The sequence below is a fragment of the Colletotrichum abscissum genome, assembly GCF_030869225.1.
Source record: "Colletotrichum abscissum strain IMI 504890 chromosome Unknown Scaffold_9.1, whole genome shotgun sequence".
Classification (NCBI taxonomy): domain Eukaryota; kingdom Fungi; phylum Ascomycota; class Sordariomycetes; order Glomerellales; family Glomerellaceae; genus Colletotrichum; species Colletotrichum abscissum.
The window spans coordinates 166,337-181,483 of NW_026850536.1; the positions used below are offsets into that span (position 1 = coordinate 166,337).

General features: G+C 54.3%; 7 protein-coding genes across 7 annotated transcripts; 5 read left to right on the forward strand and 2 right to left on the reverse strand.

Annotated features, from left to right (window-relative positions):
• Nucleotides 1-131: 131 nt before the first annotated feature.
• Nucleotides 132-1,132, reverse strand: CABS01_04553 (uncharacterized protein; the record flags this gene model as incomplete). The annotated part of the gene is made up of 2 exons (XM_060537924.1): nucleotides 132-896; nucleotides 974-1,132. 2 exons carry the CDS (start codon nucleotides 1,130-1,132, stop codon nucleotides 132-134), a joined length of 924 nt encoding a protein of 307 aa, XP_060389586.1.
• A 1,719-nt stretch (nucleotides 1,133-2,851) lies between these two features.
• Nucleotides 2,852-4,878, forward strand: CABS01_04554 (major facilitator superfamily transporter; the record flags this gene model as incomplete). The annotated part of the gene is made up of 5 exons (XM_060537925.1): nucleotides 2,852-3,108; nucleotides 3,243-3,326; nucleotides 3,422-3,605; nucleotides 3,734-4,126; nucleotides 4,276-4,878. 5 exons carry the CDS (start codon nucleotides 2,852-2,854, stop codon nucleotides 4,876-4,878), a joined length of 1,521 nt encoding a protein of 506 aa, XP_060389587.1.
• Nucleotides 4,879-7,612: 2,734 nt separating this feature from the next.
• Nucleotides 7,613-9,047, forward strand: CABS01_04555 (carbamoyl-phosphate synthase; the record flags this gene model as incomplete). Its single annotated transcript, XM_060537926.1, has 2 exons — nucleotides 7,613-7,801; nucleotides 7,866-9,047. 2 exons carry the CDS (start codon nucleotides 7,613-7,615, stop codon nucleotides 9,045-9,047), a joined length of 1,371 nt encoding a protein of 456 aa, XP_060389588.1.
• A 52-nt stretch (nucleotides 9,048-9,099) lies between these two features.
• On the forward strand, nucleotides 9,100-9,234 carry CABS01_04556 (uncharacterized protein; the record flags this gene model as incomplete). Its single annotated transcript, XM_060537927.1, has 1 exon — nucleotides 9,100-9,234. One exon carries the CDS (start codon nucleotides 9,100-9,102, stop codon nucleotides 9,232-9,234), a length of 135 nt encoding a protein of 44 aa, XP_060389589.1.
• A 399-nt stretch (nucleotides 9,235-9,633) lies between these two features.
• Nucleotides 9,634-10,788, forward strand: CABS01_04557 (uncharacterized protein; the record flags this gene model as incomplete). Its single annotated transcript, XM_060537928.1, has 1 exon — nucleotides 9,634-10,788. One exon carries the CDS (start codon nucleotides 9,634-9,636, stop codon nucleotides 10,786-10,788), a length of 1,155 nt encoding a protein of 384 aa, XP_060389590.1.
• A 108-nt stretch (nucleotides 10,789-10,896) lies between these two features.
• Nucleotides 10,897-11,244, forward strand: CABS01_04558 (uncharacterized protein; the record flags this gene model as incomplete). The annotated part of the gene is made up of 2 exons (XM_060537929.1): nucleotides 10,897-10,958; nucleotides 11,019-11,244. 2 exons carry the CDS (start codon nucleotides 10,897-10,899, stop codon nucleotides 11,242-11,244), a joined length of 288 nt encoding a protein of 95 aa, XP_060389591.1.
• Nucleotides 11,245-12,529: 1,285 nt separating this feature from the next.
• On the reverse strand, nucleotides 12,530-14,509 carry CABS01_04559 (SAP domain-containing protein; the record flags this gene model as incomplete). Its single annotated transcript, XM_060537930.1, has 1 exon — nucleotides 12,530-14,509. One exon carries the CDS (start codon nucleotides 14,507-14,509, stop codon nucleotides 12,530-12,532), a length of 1,980 nt encoding a protein of 659 aa, XP_060389592.1.
• Between the last annotated feature and the right edge of the window lie 638 nt (nucleotides 14,510-15,147).

Sequence of the window (15,147 nt, forward strand, 5' to 3'; positions counted from 1 at the left end):
ATTCATAAGGCAAGTAGTCAGCCTAGGTGGGTCGAGTGTATATTCCATAGGAATAAACATGGGACCACAGAGGCCGTCGTCCAATTCTTTATATCGAATACAGTCCCCTGCGGCCCTCGGGAAATCACCCATCACACCTGGCTATACGAGCTTCCACCGGCAGCTTCATCAAAGTCCATCGCCTCCTGCAGCCCAACAATGCTAAATAGCTTCCTCGGCGAGAAATCAGACTTTGTCCCGACCACTCCCGTTTCCTTCAGCCGAGCCAACGAATCGCGGATCGCCTCGTAGGCCGGCGCAATGGCCGCAAACGGCACAATCATCATACGGTATCCTAGCTCCTTGGCCTCGGCCGCCGTCCACGACGGCGTCGCACCGTGCTCGACCATATTCAGCAGCACCGGCGTCGGCGCGAGAGCCTGACACGCCATCCTCGCCTCCTCCGCCGACGTCACGCCCTCGAGGAACGCGACGTCCGCGCCCGCCTCCACGGCCGCCCGAAGCCGGCGCAGCGCCTCTTCGAAGCCGTGCGTCTGGATCGCGTCGGTGCGGGCGATTACGACAATGTCGGAGCCGATTCTGCGGCGCGCGAGGAAGGCGGCTTTGATGCGGGAGACGAAGACGTCTGTGTCGACAACTTGTTTGCCTGTCAGGTGGCCGCAGCGTTTTGTCTGGACTTGGTCTTCGATGTGGAGGCCTGCGACGCCGCTTCGGGCGTATTGGGTCACGGTGCGGGCGACCATGTTGGGGCCGCCGTACCCTGTGTCTGCGTCTGCTACTAGGGGAATGTTAGGGTCTAGGTTGGCGAGCATTTCGGCGTGGGAGCGCATGTCGTCTAAGGTTGCGAAGCCGAGGTCTGGGAGGCCTAGTTTTGAGGCTGATGTTCCTGCGCCGGTCTGGGTTTCGCGTGTTAGTGAAGGGGTGGCAGTGAGAATGAGAGGTTGAGTTTGAGTGTGGTTTGGTAGGCTTTCACCATGTAGAGACCGTCGAAGCCAACTTCGAGTGCGATTCTGGCGCTGAAGCCATCGTATACGCCTGGTAGGAGGATCAGGTCGTCGGTCTCACTGAGGCGTTGCCGCAGCTTTGTTGCTGCCGAGACTGGGGTTGAGGAGCTATCGTTGCTTGATGTCATTTTCGGCTTCGATTGCTAGATCAATTTCACTATGATGGGTAATATCTAGTTATTCTCGACTCTTCAGGCTAGTGATAGAAAATAGTTCGTCAATTAAATGTCGGAATTTGATATCCTTATGAAATTGCGGGTGAATGACAGAGAGACAGAGAGAGAAGAAGGTCAAAGTCCGAGGAAACCCCGCCAAGACGCGCCGAGATAGTGTCCGGGGATTTTCTAACCGACATCGCCTCCCTCATGACGCAACTGCCGTGGATGCAGTTAGGCTAGTGTTGTATTCCCATCCCCACATTCCTGTGATCGTCGCTTTCTTCAACGACTGACCATTCAGAGAGCCTCACGCTCTTGCCGGGTGGAGGGGCATGGCTTGTTCCCGCCTTGTTCGCTGGGCTTTTTGCTGAATAATAAACACGACTTACTACTCACCTACTTGAACCACTGTGTACTGTGTTTGAGCGAGCGCCGAAGTCGGTTTGGTTCTAGAAATTCGGAGCCGTTGCGGCAAGTTTGCTCGGTTGTTATGAGGTTGGAGATGTACACATGTATATGAGCTAGTGAGCCGAATAGTCCCACGGCTCATTGAGCTTCGCACGACGATGGTGTGAGAACGTCATGGGTGGGTGGAATGGGCGGTTAATGTAGGTATAGCAGGCCATCATGAGACCTCTTGGTACAATACCTGCGGCGTTGGGCAAAGTGTCTCAATATCACATGTGTAACATTGGTCGAATATTTCTTAGTCAACTATAGTCAACTATGGTCAACTATAGGCCACTTGCGACGTAACTTCGTTGAGCATATACATCTCCTGTCTTGTTTGAATCTCACAGCATGAGGAACCGCCCAGCATGCTGTATGTGATTATAGCCATTCTCTCTAAATGAGAGAAAAGGATAAATGAAGACCACGATTCTGAAGGACCGTTCCCTACCATAACCCCTCACGGAAGCGCATCGGCCGAGTCAAAAAAGCCCCCGTCCGATCATACGCTCGTCCATACCACAGTAGACAGACGGTATTGGACGAATAGACTTTTCTACAAGCTTGAGCCCAAGCTTTCGTAGATGACCTACCATCCTTACCCTCCCTTCCTCCCCCAACGTCACAGCCGCGACGCGTTGTAGAGTTTGAGAGTTGCATACTTACCTTTACCTGGCGTTGGCAATTTAAGCATTTCGGGGCCGCGGGAGAAGGATCACTTTTTGACTTTGGAGTCTGGAACGTTGAGCAGGAAAGTCGTCCACCCCCCCGCCCAATGTGATGAGAACACACTCGTTATGGTGACATGCTGAGACTCGACTGTGGTAATGATAACCGGCAAAACCTGGAAGCCAAGCTCGTTATCGGGACCTATGGTTTTCGGCTTGTTGATGCCTTGCTGTTTTGCTTTGTTTTTTGAGCCATTTCCCATGTGCTGCCGTATGAGTGATGGGAAAATGTGTATGTTTTAGTGTGTAAGAGGGGGAGAGGAGAGGGGAAAGGAACACAAACCTTCTGGCTTTAACCATCCAGGTCATGTCCACGTCCGAAAGCGAGGTCGACGCCAGCCCGGTTTGACTCGATATATCAAAAGACAAAAGCTGCCACACCCACCCTCAGACCCTTTGGTCAGCGATTCATCTTCACCTCGCATTCTGAACCCCCCTTAACCATCGATTTCTAATCGTTCGCGCTGACAATCGTACACTTGGAAGCTGGAAGGAATCCGAAGTCGCCAAGATGGGCAAAATCACCTCGACGAGTAAAGAGGAGGTCTCGGTCGACACGGTCGAGAAAGGCCCGCTGCCTTCCGCCTCGTCGCCGCCGGCGTCCCCATCATCGCCGCGGCTCGTCCTCGAGACCCCCGATGAAGTGGCCATGGCACACCCCGAGTGGCGCGCGGCGGAGAAGAGCCTGGTGCGGAAGCTGGATGTGACTCTTATGCCGGTAATTTGGACGCTGTACATGTTCAATTACCTCGACAGGAATAATCTCGCGTACGTTTATTTTCCCGTCTCCTTTCCTGGGGATTTTGGTTTCCTTTGACATTGGAGTTGCTGGTCCGCAGTTCCGTAGCAGGAGGAGAGCTTTTCGCAATATGCTGACGTATGATGATCGATCCGCGGTATAGACAGGCCAAGTTAGACAAGTTTGAGGCGGATCTCGGACTCGTGGGGGAGCAGTTCAACACCGCCGTGGCGATATTCAACGTCGGGTGAGTCTTTCCTTTGGGTCATTTGCCGAGACCCTCTCTCTCTCTCTCCGTGTGTATAGGACTGTCGCTGACCCCTTGTCTTCTTGGCGAATTAGGTACATGGTCGCCCAGTTGCCGTCCAACATGCTCATCACCCGCGTGCGTCCGAGCATATACCTCCCGTGCTGCGTGCTCCTGTGGTCCTGTGTATCGGCCTCGACGGCCGCGGCGAAGAATTTCTCAAGCCTTGTCGCTATCAGAGTGATACTGGGTATTGTTGAGGCGCCGTTCTTCCCAGGGGTAAGTGACACAATTCGTGCTTCTTCTCGTGGACATTCCCTCTTTTCGAGAGGCAATCTAGCTTGTTTCTCTCCCTAAAGCGTAGAGAACCCTCGACCTCTGCTAAACCACAATTTCGTGATGGCCAGATCTTCTACGTCCTCTCCTGCTGGTACACCCAAAAAGAAATCGCCCTCCGCACAGCAATACTCTACTCGGGCATGCTCATCGCGACCGCCTTCTCGGGACTCATCGCCGCCGCCGTCTTTGCGCACCTCGACGGCGCGCGCGGGCTCGCGGGCTGGCAGTGGCTCTTCGTCATCGAGGGCGCGGGGAGCTTCGCGTCCGCGTTCGCGGCGCTGGCTTTCCTGCCGGATTACGTCGGGTCCCGGACGGGTATGTGTTCGTGGCTCATGTCAGAGCGAGAGCTGCAGGTCGCGGCGCAGAGGATGGCGGCCGATCGGGTTTCGGTGCCCGAGGAGACGTCGAGTGTGTGGAGGGGTTTGGGGCTTGCTGTTAAGGATGCGAGGACGTGGGCTTTTGTGAGTTTCCCACTCTACCCCCCCACCCCCCCTTCTTCCCTTCTCATTGATCCTGCCGCTGTTTTAAGAATCGCAGCTTCCCCCCGCCCTTTGAGAAATGCATAGTCGAAGAGAGACAGGTTCTCGACTGACTTGGACGGCGCTCGCAGGTCTGCATGATGGCCTTCTACCTCTCCTCCCATGGCCTCAACAGCTTCTTCCCGACAATCGTCCAGGGCTTCCGTCTAGGCTCGAACACAACGACCCTGATGCTCACCGCGCCCCCCTACCTTCTCGCCGCGGCCGTCGCCCTCTGCGTCGCCGTCTCCTCGGACCGCCGCGCTGATCGGGGGCTCCACATTATCGGCCCCGTCTGCGTCGCCATGCTCGGCTTCGTCATCTCGGCGGCGACGACGAACCGGCCGGCGCGGTACTTTGCGAGTTTCCTGTACCTTCCGGGAGCCTTCGCGTCGACGGGATTGATTTTCAGTTGGGCGGCGAGCGTGGCGAGCGAGACGCCCGAGAAGAGGGCGACGGCGACGTCGATTGTGTGTTTGTTGGCGCAGGTTGGGAATATTTGGAGCCCGTATTTTTTTAGGCCGGCGGATAACCCGGGGTATCTGCTTGCTTTTTTGCTTATGATGATGTTTTCCGTCATGTGTATCGGGACGGTGTTTTGGATGAGGTGGTCGCTTGGGAGGGCGAATCGGAGGATGGTGGAGGAGGCTGAGGCTGAGGGGGCGGGGAGGAGGGTGAGGTTGTATATACTCTGATTGAAGAGGACGGAAGAAAAGTGTAATGGTTGGCATTGGGTATTCTGATCTTATGAGAGCGGACCATCACTTGATGTGTGACTTGAAGCTTGTAGAAAATGAAGGGTATTAAACTTGATGGCCAACATCTCAGCAAGGTCAAAATCGTGGTCTTCAGTGGCCTCAAACTGGCTTCAGTAAAAGGTCACCGGCTCGCAGCAATGAAACTGAAGCAGTCTCCATCCTGCTGCAAGGCCATCTCATCTTGAATGCTTCGTGTGGCTTCTACTGCTTACAAGATCACTTGACGGTGAGGCGTCCGTCCCCACTTTGATAGCTTCATATAGAGTTTAAAAGAGTCCCAGCAAACGCGGTATGAGAAAGTCGTGACTTTGCCGCAAAGGTTGGTCTTTCTGTCCACAATGCTGACTTGACGTCTATTGGCGACAGCGCAATGAGAACTCCAGAGTCTCGAACACGAGATGAGGGGTCAGAAGCCAAAGTTCTTGACCGCATCCTTGGCATGTATGTAACCAGACATGTTCGACCAGGCAGCTGCTGACACGGTGAGACCACATGTCGAGGTCGAAGTCGAGGTAGCATTCCGTAGAATCTCGCAAGTCTAAACACAAAAGACGAATGGGACAAAAAGGCGGGAAAAAGAAAAGACGACAAGTACACGAAACCCCCCGACCATGATGGCCCGCTGCGCGTTGTTCGCGTGGTTGCGTGGCTACGTGCTTAGAATCATGTTGTACTAAAGTCATTGGTTGAAAGAGGCAGACCGCCTTGAGTGAGCCGGGGTTTCCGAGCAGATGGGTGCTGCAAGGTCCTGCATCTGTCTTCTTTCCAAGTTCCAAACATGCGCCCCTCCAAGAGTCCAGACAGGAACAAAAAAGGGACGCGGGAAGGCGGGCTCGAGTCGGTGTAGACTGCAGGATCCCGGAGAAAGGGTTGAAAGGGACTCTAATCGAGGGCTTCCGTTTCTGGTTGGCAAGGGAGGACCCGATAGCTTGCGATAGGCCGGCCGCCAATGCGCGTCCCCGTTTGACAGCCCCGTTCCGTTGGAAGAGGCAGGAAGAGTTGTTCAGTTTGGTTCTAGCCCAACCGGGGAGAGGTGAGGATAAATGTACACAGTAATTGCATCTAGACGATTTATGCAGGGAAACCCAGGGCTGTCTACGGTATGCAATGTCAGCAGTTTTAACTCACCCAGTGGGACGGTCACCTCTACATAGTACATAGCTGAAAGTGGGACTCCGAACCCGGCGGCGGGATGGGGAGGGCGCGAGAGAAAAGCAAGACGAGAAAGAGCCCACCAACTCTGATATTGCGTCAATTTTGGGGGAATGAAGCTTTGGAACAGTGTGTCGGGTAGCTGCAATGGCGATCCATGGGTCAAAAGCGTCTTTCCGCAGCCCAATGCCGGCTCAATGGCACGGCGTAGAATTTTTCTAGTGCTGAAGTTGTGAACAGAGCATTTCCGTACATACAAAAGTACAAAGCACGGCGGGCGGTGATGTAATTGTCCAAGAGCACTTTACTGCGTACTGATAGGACCAGTCCAATTCGGCTTCAGCAGGGCTGATAAGAAGCAGGGGCAAAATGATTAAAGGGCGGAATTGCTAAAAGGCTGGGCGAATTATGTAAAGCCCCGCGATAAGGAACGACATCGGCGGGCGGGCGGGCGCCCTTGTGCTGGGGCGGGGAGGTACCTTACCTACCTTACCTTACACTACGGTTTACCTGCCGGCTGTCAGTGCCCGCCCGGTGCTTTGGTGACAGCCCAAGCTTTGGTGCGGCGAGATTTTCCCCTGCAGGCATCCTCACAACGGGGGGCCCGTTGACCCCCCTTCACTGGTTGACTAGCTAATCAGCGACCGATCTTTCCCCAAAGGGTCCAATGACAAGCTCCCCGAAAAAAATTTGCCCAGCCCAAACCCAAGTACTGCTGCTGGCTGTGACCTGCCAGGTTGACCTTGACCTGACGTTGAATACCTGGGACTTGGACGGGGTGAGCGGTGGTGGAGGTGGAGGAAGAGGGGCCCCGTTTGCTGAGGTACCTACTGCGCTCCATCTGTGTGACTCCGTGTGCCGGCGCTCGTGCTTCCTATTTTTCTACCCGATCTCCTCCCACCGCTTCACTTCTCTTTCTTTTCTTTCCCTTTTCCCTCCTCCAGATCCAAAAATCCTGCCGCATCGTGCAACACTCTCGTCACAGATTATATCCAGCCATCATCCCTCCACAACCTCGCCTCGAGCACTTCACTACCCTTCTTCTACTGATTGACCATTTGCAAGCTGCCCTTATGAACGGGCGTCCTTCAGTCTTCACCTCTCAGGTATGTAGATGATTTTCATTCATCTCTCTTATCCAATCCTTTCCTTGGTGGTTCGTCTGAGCTCGCCCTCTTCGTGATACCTCTCGACCCCGCCGCCAAACTCTGTCTCAAGCTGGTGCTCATGGCCCAATCGAAGCTCCTTGGTGTCTAGTCGGCTTGCACTGAAGACGCATTGCTTCCTTTCAATCATTAATATTGCTAAATTTCGGTTGCTGACTCGCTATCTTCAGGATTATCTCTCAGGTTAGCATAATATCCTCGATTGACTCACCGCCCCTCCATAGTGGCACGCGAGACTGACCATGTTTCCCACCCCCCAACAGACCACTTGTGGAAGGCTGCCAGCCCCTAAAGTGTCTATCCAAACCACAAGGAACTTCTTCTACAACACCTTTACCTAAACCACAGCCAACATGTTCTCCCGATTGGCTTCCCTCACCAAGCCCGCGGCCAACGGTGCCGCCGGGTTGAGCTCCGGCCTCCGAGTTCAGACCCGATTCCTCTCCGGCCAGGCCGCTGGTAGCAAGGGCCGCAAGATGCCCTTCACCCAGACCCGTGCCACCAACCCCGTCGCCAACCTCGACGCCACCTTGACCATCCGAGTATGTCGAGAAATATCTACCTACTTCGCGATGATAGAAACAAGCTTGCTAACAATCCCTTCAGGATGGCCCTGTCTTCTCCGGCCGAGCCTTTGGAGCAAACTCCAACATCTCTGGCGAGGCCGTCTTCACTACCTCCCTGGTCGGATATCCCGAGTCCATGACCGACCCCTCCTACCGTGGCCAGATTCTGGTCTTCACCCAGCCCCTGATTGGCAACTACGGTGTGCCCTCCAACCAGCGTGATGAGTTTAACCTCCTCAAGTACTTCGAGTCCCCTCACATCCAGTGTGCCGGTGTCGTCGTCGCCGACGTTGCGACCGAGTACAGCCACTGGACCGCTGTTGAGAGCTTGGGCAACTGGTGCGCCCGTGAGGGTGTCCCGGCCATCTCTGGCGTCGACACTCGTGAGATCGTCACCTACCTCCGTGAGCAGGGTTCCTCCCTCGCTAGGATCACCATTGGTGACGAGTACGACGCCGACGAGGACGAGAGCTTCATCGACCCCGGTGCCATCAACTTGGTCAAGCGTGTCAGCACCAAGGCTCCCTTCGTTGTCGAGTCCCCTGGCGCCCGCTTCCACGTTGCCCTGATCGACTGCGGTGTCAAGGAGAACATCCTCCGCAGCTTGGTCAGCCGTGGCGCCTCCGTCACCGTCTTCCCCTACAACTACCCCATCCACAAGGTTGCTAGCAACTTCGACGGTGTCTTCATCTCCAACGGCCCTGGTGACCCGACTCACTGCCAGGAGACCATCTACAACCTTGGCCGCCTCATGGAGACCTCCCCCGTTCCCATCATGGGAATTTGCCTCGGCCACCAGCTTCTCGCCTTGGCCGTCGGTGCCCGCACCATCAAGCTCAAGTACGGCAACCGCGCCCACAACATCCCCGCCCTCGACTTGACCACCGGCCAGTGCCACATCACCAGCCAGAACCACGGTTACGCTGTTGACTCCTCCACCCTCCCCAGCGACTTCAAGGAGTACTTTGTCAACCTCAACGACGGCTCCAACGAGGGCATGATGCACAAGACCCGCCCCATCTTCTCCACCCAGTTCCACCCCGAGGCCAAGGGTGGCCCGATGGACAGCTCCTACCTCTTTGACAAGTACCTCGAGAACGTTCAGATGTTCAAGGACAGCGAGAAGATCTTCAAGGACAACCGCCCCACTCAGCTCATGCTTGACATCCTCAGCAGGGAGCGTGTTGGTGTCGAGCCCACCACCCTCGCCGCGGCTGCTTAAATGAATCCGCATTGTGTGATCAGAATAGGGGTTACTTGCGTCCTGGTGCAAAATGGGGTTTCTGGTTTTTTATCTTGTAGTTATGGGTATCGCGGCAGTTGATTTGGGGTCTATTTGGACCTTGGGCATACATATCAAGTGGGATTTGATGATTCCTTCTTCGTTTTTTTCACTACACAGTTCTTAGCAGCTGAGAAAGCTACTTTCCAAATTGAAACCCAAAACGTTCATGACATGGAAACATCATTCTTCCCCCAGTTCCTTCTCATGTGACATGAGGCTGAAAAAGCAGCAGCTAACGACCAGTACAACCATGGTGGTAGGCGCCGCGTAAGATGAAGATTGCCATTACCAGAGGGAAAGAAGAGGTGCTGATTATGGCAGGCATAGCAATTGCACAGAACGGCAATGCAAAGGAGTTGACCAGCCTAGGCCTTGACCAGTATCGTTGAGTCCTCGGACGCACATCACTCACCGTACGCACTTCATTTCCACATCACTCTAGCACATACTGCAAACGTATCGACAGCTATCTCGCCGCCTTTTCAGTCTTTCTCGACGCCTTATACCCTTTTCCGTATCCGTAATGACAACTTCAGAAGTCGAGATTCAACCAAAGGACAGCTCTTCAACATCGACCGGCATGGATGATCTCACCTACGATGACTGGGCGGACCTCATTTACGATAAATGGGAGGATCTTCACGCTGCCGACGCCTCGCAGCTGGGTCTGTTGTTCACACCAGAAGAGTCGAAGGAAGTCGACGCCCTGCTAAAAGTCTGGATATACCCAGTCTATGGTCAGCAGGCGGACTTGTGCGCAGCTGACGCCTTGCATGAAGGGCAAAGACCAATTCAAACGCCTTTTGGTAGCGAAGGCGTCTTTCCTCCTAAACCCTTCGTCCAGGCGCCTTTGTACTTTGAGAATTCGGCGCAGAGCTGCAATGTCACTGGGCTCAATTGGGGAGTATTCACCAAGTGGGTGGGCGCCTATCGAAACATCTCGCCATCGGAGTCGTCTTCTTTACCAGTGTTTTACTTTCCTCCGCCGAGCTTCGAATCTGCCTCTCCACCACCGTCTTCGCGTGTACATCTTGCATCGAGCGAATATACTGCAATCGAAGGACAGGCTTCCCACATCCCAACCTACATCGTCGGTATCGGCGGTGGCCCTTCGAGCGGCAAGTCAACACTAGCCTTACATCTTAGCTACGTGTTCAAAAAGCTTGGACAGAACAGCAGAGTCTTCACAATTTCGCAAGACGCCTATATCCTCCCTCCTGCAGATTGTCCGCAAATAACTCTGCGAAGTGGGAAGCGTGTTGTCCACACAAACTGCTTATTTTCAGTTGACTGGAAAGAGATGATCAAAGACGTCAATAAGTTGAGAGCAGGCAACTATAGTTCCCTGTCAGGTCGAACAAGGGAGACATATGCCACTGCAAAGGGTCGCCGTACTCGCATCCCGCACCTGAGAGCAGGGGATGTCACTGACCTTGTTCGTCTAAGGGAGGCCACTCTCTCCACTGCGGCCAAATCAGGTCGTCAGAGCTTCTGGCTAGCTCAATTTTGCTACAAAACACTCACAGACTACCCGGACAACCAAGAGATCTCGACATCCTTGCCATCACAGCTGATCCTGATCGAAGGCCCTCTCATGAACGCTGTTTGCCCTACAGCCTTGCCGCCTCAACAGTCGGGATTTGGAATTTTCCGCAGCGATACGCAGCAGAAGGCCTAGGAAGCTTTACGAAATATAATTGACCTCAACTTGTGTCCCAACGTTTCAGAGCGAACTGCAAGAACTTGGGCATCAGATCGGCAGGAGCAGTACAGTTAGTACCAAGGTATGCCTATGCCTCGCTTTGTCGCAGAGGGCCTCACTGAGGAATACTTTGACGAAGTCGCCTGGTAAGAACACCGCCAATAGTGACGAAAGAAATGTGGAAAGAATGGCTCATGATACGATAGGCCGGCCTACAAGGCGTACCACTCTCACCATGAGCCTGGAGATGATGGCTCCAGGCCCGCGACATACAAGGAGCTCTTGAGATGGGCTATGGACCAAATCTTCAGGGTGAATGGGGTTGTTGGACATCCATACCGGAATGGTCAAGGAGACCAGCAAAGCCAAGGACGAGAGCAAACTAATGAGCTACTCGAGGCAGGTGGGATATTGTCAGGGGGGATTGACTAGACGAGAGGGTGGAAGAGACAACTTGTCACCGAGGCTTGGTCACGGGGCCACTTCATATTGAGTTCTCGCAGTCAGTCAGGACCCTTCTTTTTGTAGGTGGCTTCTCTTTGGTATGGGGACACGGAGTACATTCCAACAGAGACGCAGCTTTTGAAGCATCATCAACCAAGGACTCTCCTTCTTTGCTTGATTTGTTGTCAACTACGCTCTTTTCCAGAATCGAAGCTGGAAGTATCGGGGCTCGACTCTACCGAAGAGTTGCTTCCATGGAGGGCCTCCATTCTGACTGCCGACGAGACGGGTGTCTGAAGAACGTATAAATCCCCTTCGTCGAGTGCAAAGATCGCCATGGATTGATCACGAGCATCAAAACAGGATGGACCTCGACGATGTTCAAGAAGCATCTTCAATTAGCTAGTGGTATCGCAACGTGGAGTTATGTGCCTGTCCCCACGTCTCTCTATGGTTTCGAATTGTCGGTTGGGGGAAAAGAAGAAGAAGAGAATAATACAGTCTAGACCTGATCTATTTTTGTGTGTTTGATCCTTTCCGCGCCCGCCCAACCGGCAGTCTGGGATGTTGTTGAGCATACAGCTAATGCTCCGTAAGTGACGCATTCCCTCGACGGGGTCCCTCGACGCATTCCCTCCACAATGACCCGTTTTCCTTCCAAGTTTTTGTATTGAATACTTGCCATGATATTCCGGTTGGCTCTGAGAAGAGCAGGATAGGAGGAGTACCATTTCCGAGATCATCGTAAAGTTGGGGATGCTCGAAGTAATCGTCCCAGCGCCTCCGCAGCCTGCTGTCTCCAAACCTCTTCACGAATGTCGTTGAGCTCAGGATCATCCTCCACCACCAACACCCCTAGTCGCCTCTGCTACGCGGGTTTCCATGCTGGGGGTGGTGTCATCACCGTCGATGACCCAGAAGGCGAAGAATACCCAGGTCCGCCTGGAATGACCAGCGGGGGCGTCACAGGGCGAGTGCGCAGGGGACAAAAGCATAAAGCATGGCCAGCGGCGTTGCGGCAATGCGGAAAATGGTCCGTAATCTGATTATGGGGATCGCTGGGATTATCGACACGCCACGGACAATTGCAGTAGTCTGTTTCCAAATGGTTGGGACATTCAGACTTGTGAAGTTGCCGTCGATTGGACTCGAGATTGCTAGGCAAACCCACTGGAGGCCTGGACGTGGTCGCGGAAGGCGTTTGGAACGCAGCCATAGGCATGATGGAAGCCGAAGCAGCCAACCGATCACTCTGAGGAGATGATTTGGGCTCCTAGTACCGGCTGCCACGGTCGTCGGAACGGAAACGGCGGCCGCCGTCAGGACGAGAACCACCAAAGTTTCCACGGTCGCCCTGGCGATAAGGGCCGCTCTCATTGATTCCCGGCAGATACCTGTCGCTGACCATGCGGGGGCCGCGACGGCCGTTGCCACCATTGCGTCTACCACCACGGCCTGGAGGTGGTCCCCTCGGCGGCGGCCCTCCGCCGGCCATTTGTCGACGACGCTCAGCCTCTCTGTGTGGGGGTCGGATGCCGACAAAGTTCTCATGGCCACGGTCAACAAACTTGTCGCCTTCTTCGAAGATGTAGCGGTTGATCTCCGTCTCCGGGCCCATGTCTCTATCAACATCTTTGGTGTAGTAAGAACGCATGTTTCGCAGTCGTCTGCTGACAAGATCATCTGAGACGGCCTGGAAGGATACCGGAGGGTGGGCTCGCGTGGTTTGTACAGGGCCTCCAGGAAAGTTTTCTATCAGTCGTGGAGGTCTAGGACCAGGACCACGCTGGGAGTCTCCTCTGGGGCCTAGGGGAGCTCCTTCAAATCCTCGACCGCCACGAGGACCGAGAGGAATGGCGTTGACGTCCTTAACAGCTGGGCCTGCAGGTGCACCCCTAGTTGGCTCGGCCGGTGTTACGCCATTACCAGAGACCAGGCGAGCGGTGACATATCCATCGTCTTCGATGTCGTAACGCACTGCGAATCGAGCGCTTCTGTTGGATTTTCCTTCAGCCTCCTCCTCATGAATCCAATCCCTCACTTTTTCTGGTGGCACAAAGTCCACCGACAGTGGCTTGCGGTTGCTTTCGTCAGGCCAGGTGACGTCATGCAACGCGTTACGGACACGCGAAGCCAAAGTCGTAGTTCTGAACACTGCAAATGCATGAGATTTGATGGAATCCAGGTATACGTCCTCGACATCGTCTAAGTTGGGTTCTGCGCCAGAAGGAGTTGATAGCTCAACAAGACGGTCATGAACTGTGGACTCCTTCAGTGGTCTCATCAAGTTCTTGATGTAGAGAGCCCTGGTAGCAGGGTGGATAGCTGGCTGCACCGTTCTTTCGTACTCCATGGCGTCATTGTTGTCTGCTGGTGCAATCTCGTGTCGCTCCTGGTCAGTGACCGGACCGTCCGTGGGGTGCTCTTGACCGTGAACTGAAGCCTGTCGATGGTCAGGATCGGCGGCAGAGACTGCGTCCACCTTTCCGTTAAGCTCATCCTGCATCTCCATGTCTTCTTCGGCGTTTGCTTCTGTCGTCGGCAGGTCCTGTTCGAAAGTGTGGCTCTCCGCGAGCTCTTCAACGTCTTTCGAAGTGTCCTTTGCCTCCTTCGCAACATCCTCAAGAAGACCGCTACCTCCCTCCAGGCTCTCCTTCAAGACATCCTTCACACCTTCCTTGACTTGGTGTATGATACCCGCAACGCTAGTTGACTCTGAGCTTGGTGCCTCGTCTGCTTTGTCTGCCTCGATACGGTCTTGATCTGCCTTGATGCGCTTGTGAGTAATCGACTCTGACGATTCGGCAGGGCTCTGGGATCGGCGCTTTCGTTTCTGTGCATCTTGTGCTATCTCAGCGGGGGCAGGAGGCGTAGGGTTCGCGGCGGCGATTGATTCCGGAATGGTCGTCTCCGTATTTTGGGTTGAGGGTTCGGCTGCCGATTGCTCGGGCTTGGGTTCAGGGCTTGCCACAGCTGCTTGCGCAGTTGTAGTCTCAGTATCGGCAGCATCTTCGGTGGTGGTATCGATGGGGGTAGGTTCGGTAGGCGCCTCCGCAGATTCGGCGGGTTGGGGCTCAGGCTCTGTGGAAGCCTCCTCCTCTTCTTCTTGTGCCTCTTCCTGCACCTCTTCCTCTACTGCCTCGTCGCTAGTGGTCAGTCGCTCGACGAGCTCCTGTTTGAGACCGGCGGTGGCGAGTCCTCGGCGTTTCAACTCCGCCTTGAGTTGAACGACGGTTTGCTTGCTCCAATTCATGATGAATAACTGCTGGTTTGGCGCAAAAGCTAGCGCATAGCTAGACTGCTTGTAGAAATGTTTTTGTAGCAGGCGCGTGTTCTGGAGGAAGCGCACAGCGTTGGTAAGATGATTTTCGTATGATGGAATAATGCGATGTTGGCCTATTCGGGTTGTAGTTGCAGGACGTGAATGAGCCTAGGTGAAGGCACTTGAGTGCTCTGAGGCGCGTCGTCGCGACCTGAAAAATTGCCCCGTCATGCAAACCAGAGCCTCTCCACTGTAAGCAGGCACGCTAATAAAGCAGGGAAGTCACTAGTGCAGGGGTTCCTTCCCACCTTTAGTGATCGATCTCGTCTGGGTAAGATGTCATTTCTGCCAGCAGACCCACAAGTTTTCGCTAGGCCGGTTATCTGCCGGGAGATCAGTCACGTGGTCTGCACCCAAAAAATATTGGACGACACAAGAGTAAAGAAGGAGCACGGGCCTTTACACTTACTTACACCTTGTCAGGCAAGTGCTGCCTGCCGTGCCTTACCTTACCTTGAGAGCGCCTGCAGCAAGCGCGGCTTTTGTCTCAATTGCCATTGTCTCACCGCGTCGCCATCGACTTTAAACAGAGGACATCAACGGCTTTTTTGTTTGGACGCCGCATCCGT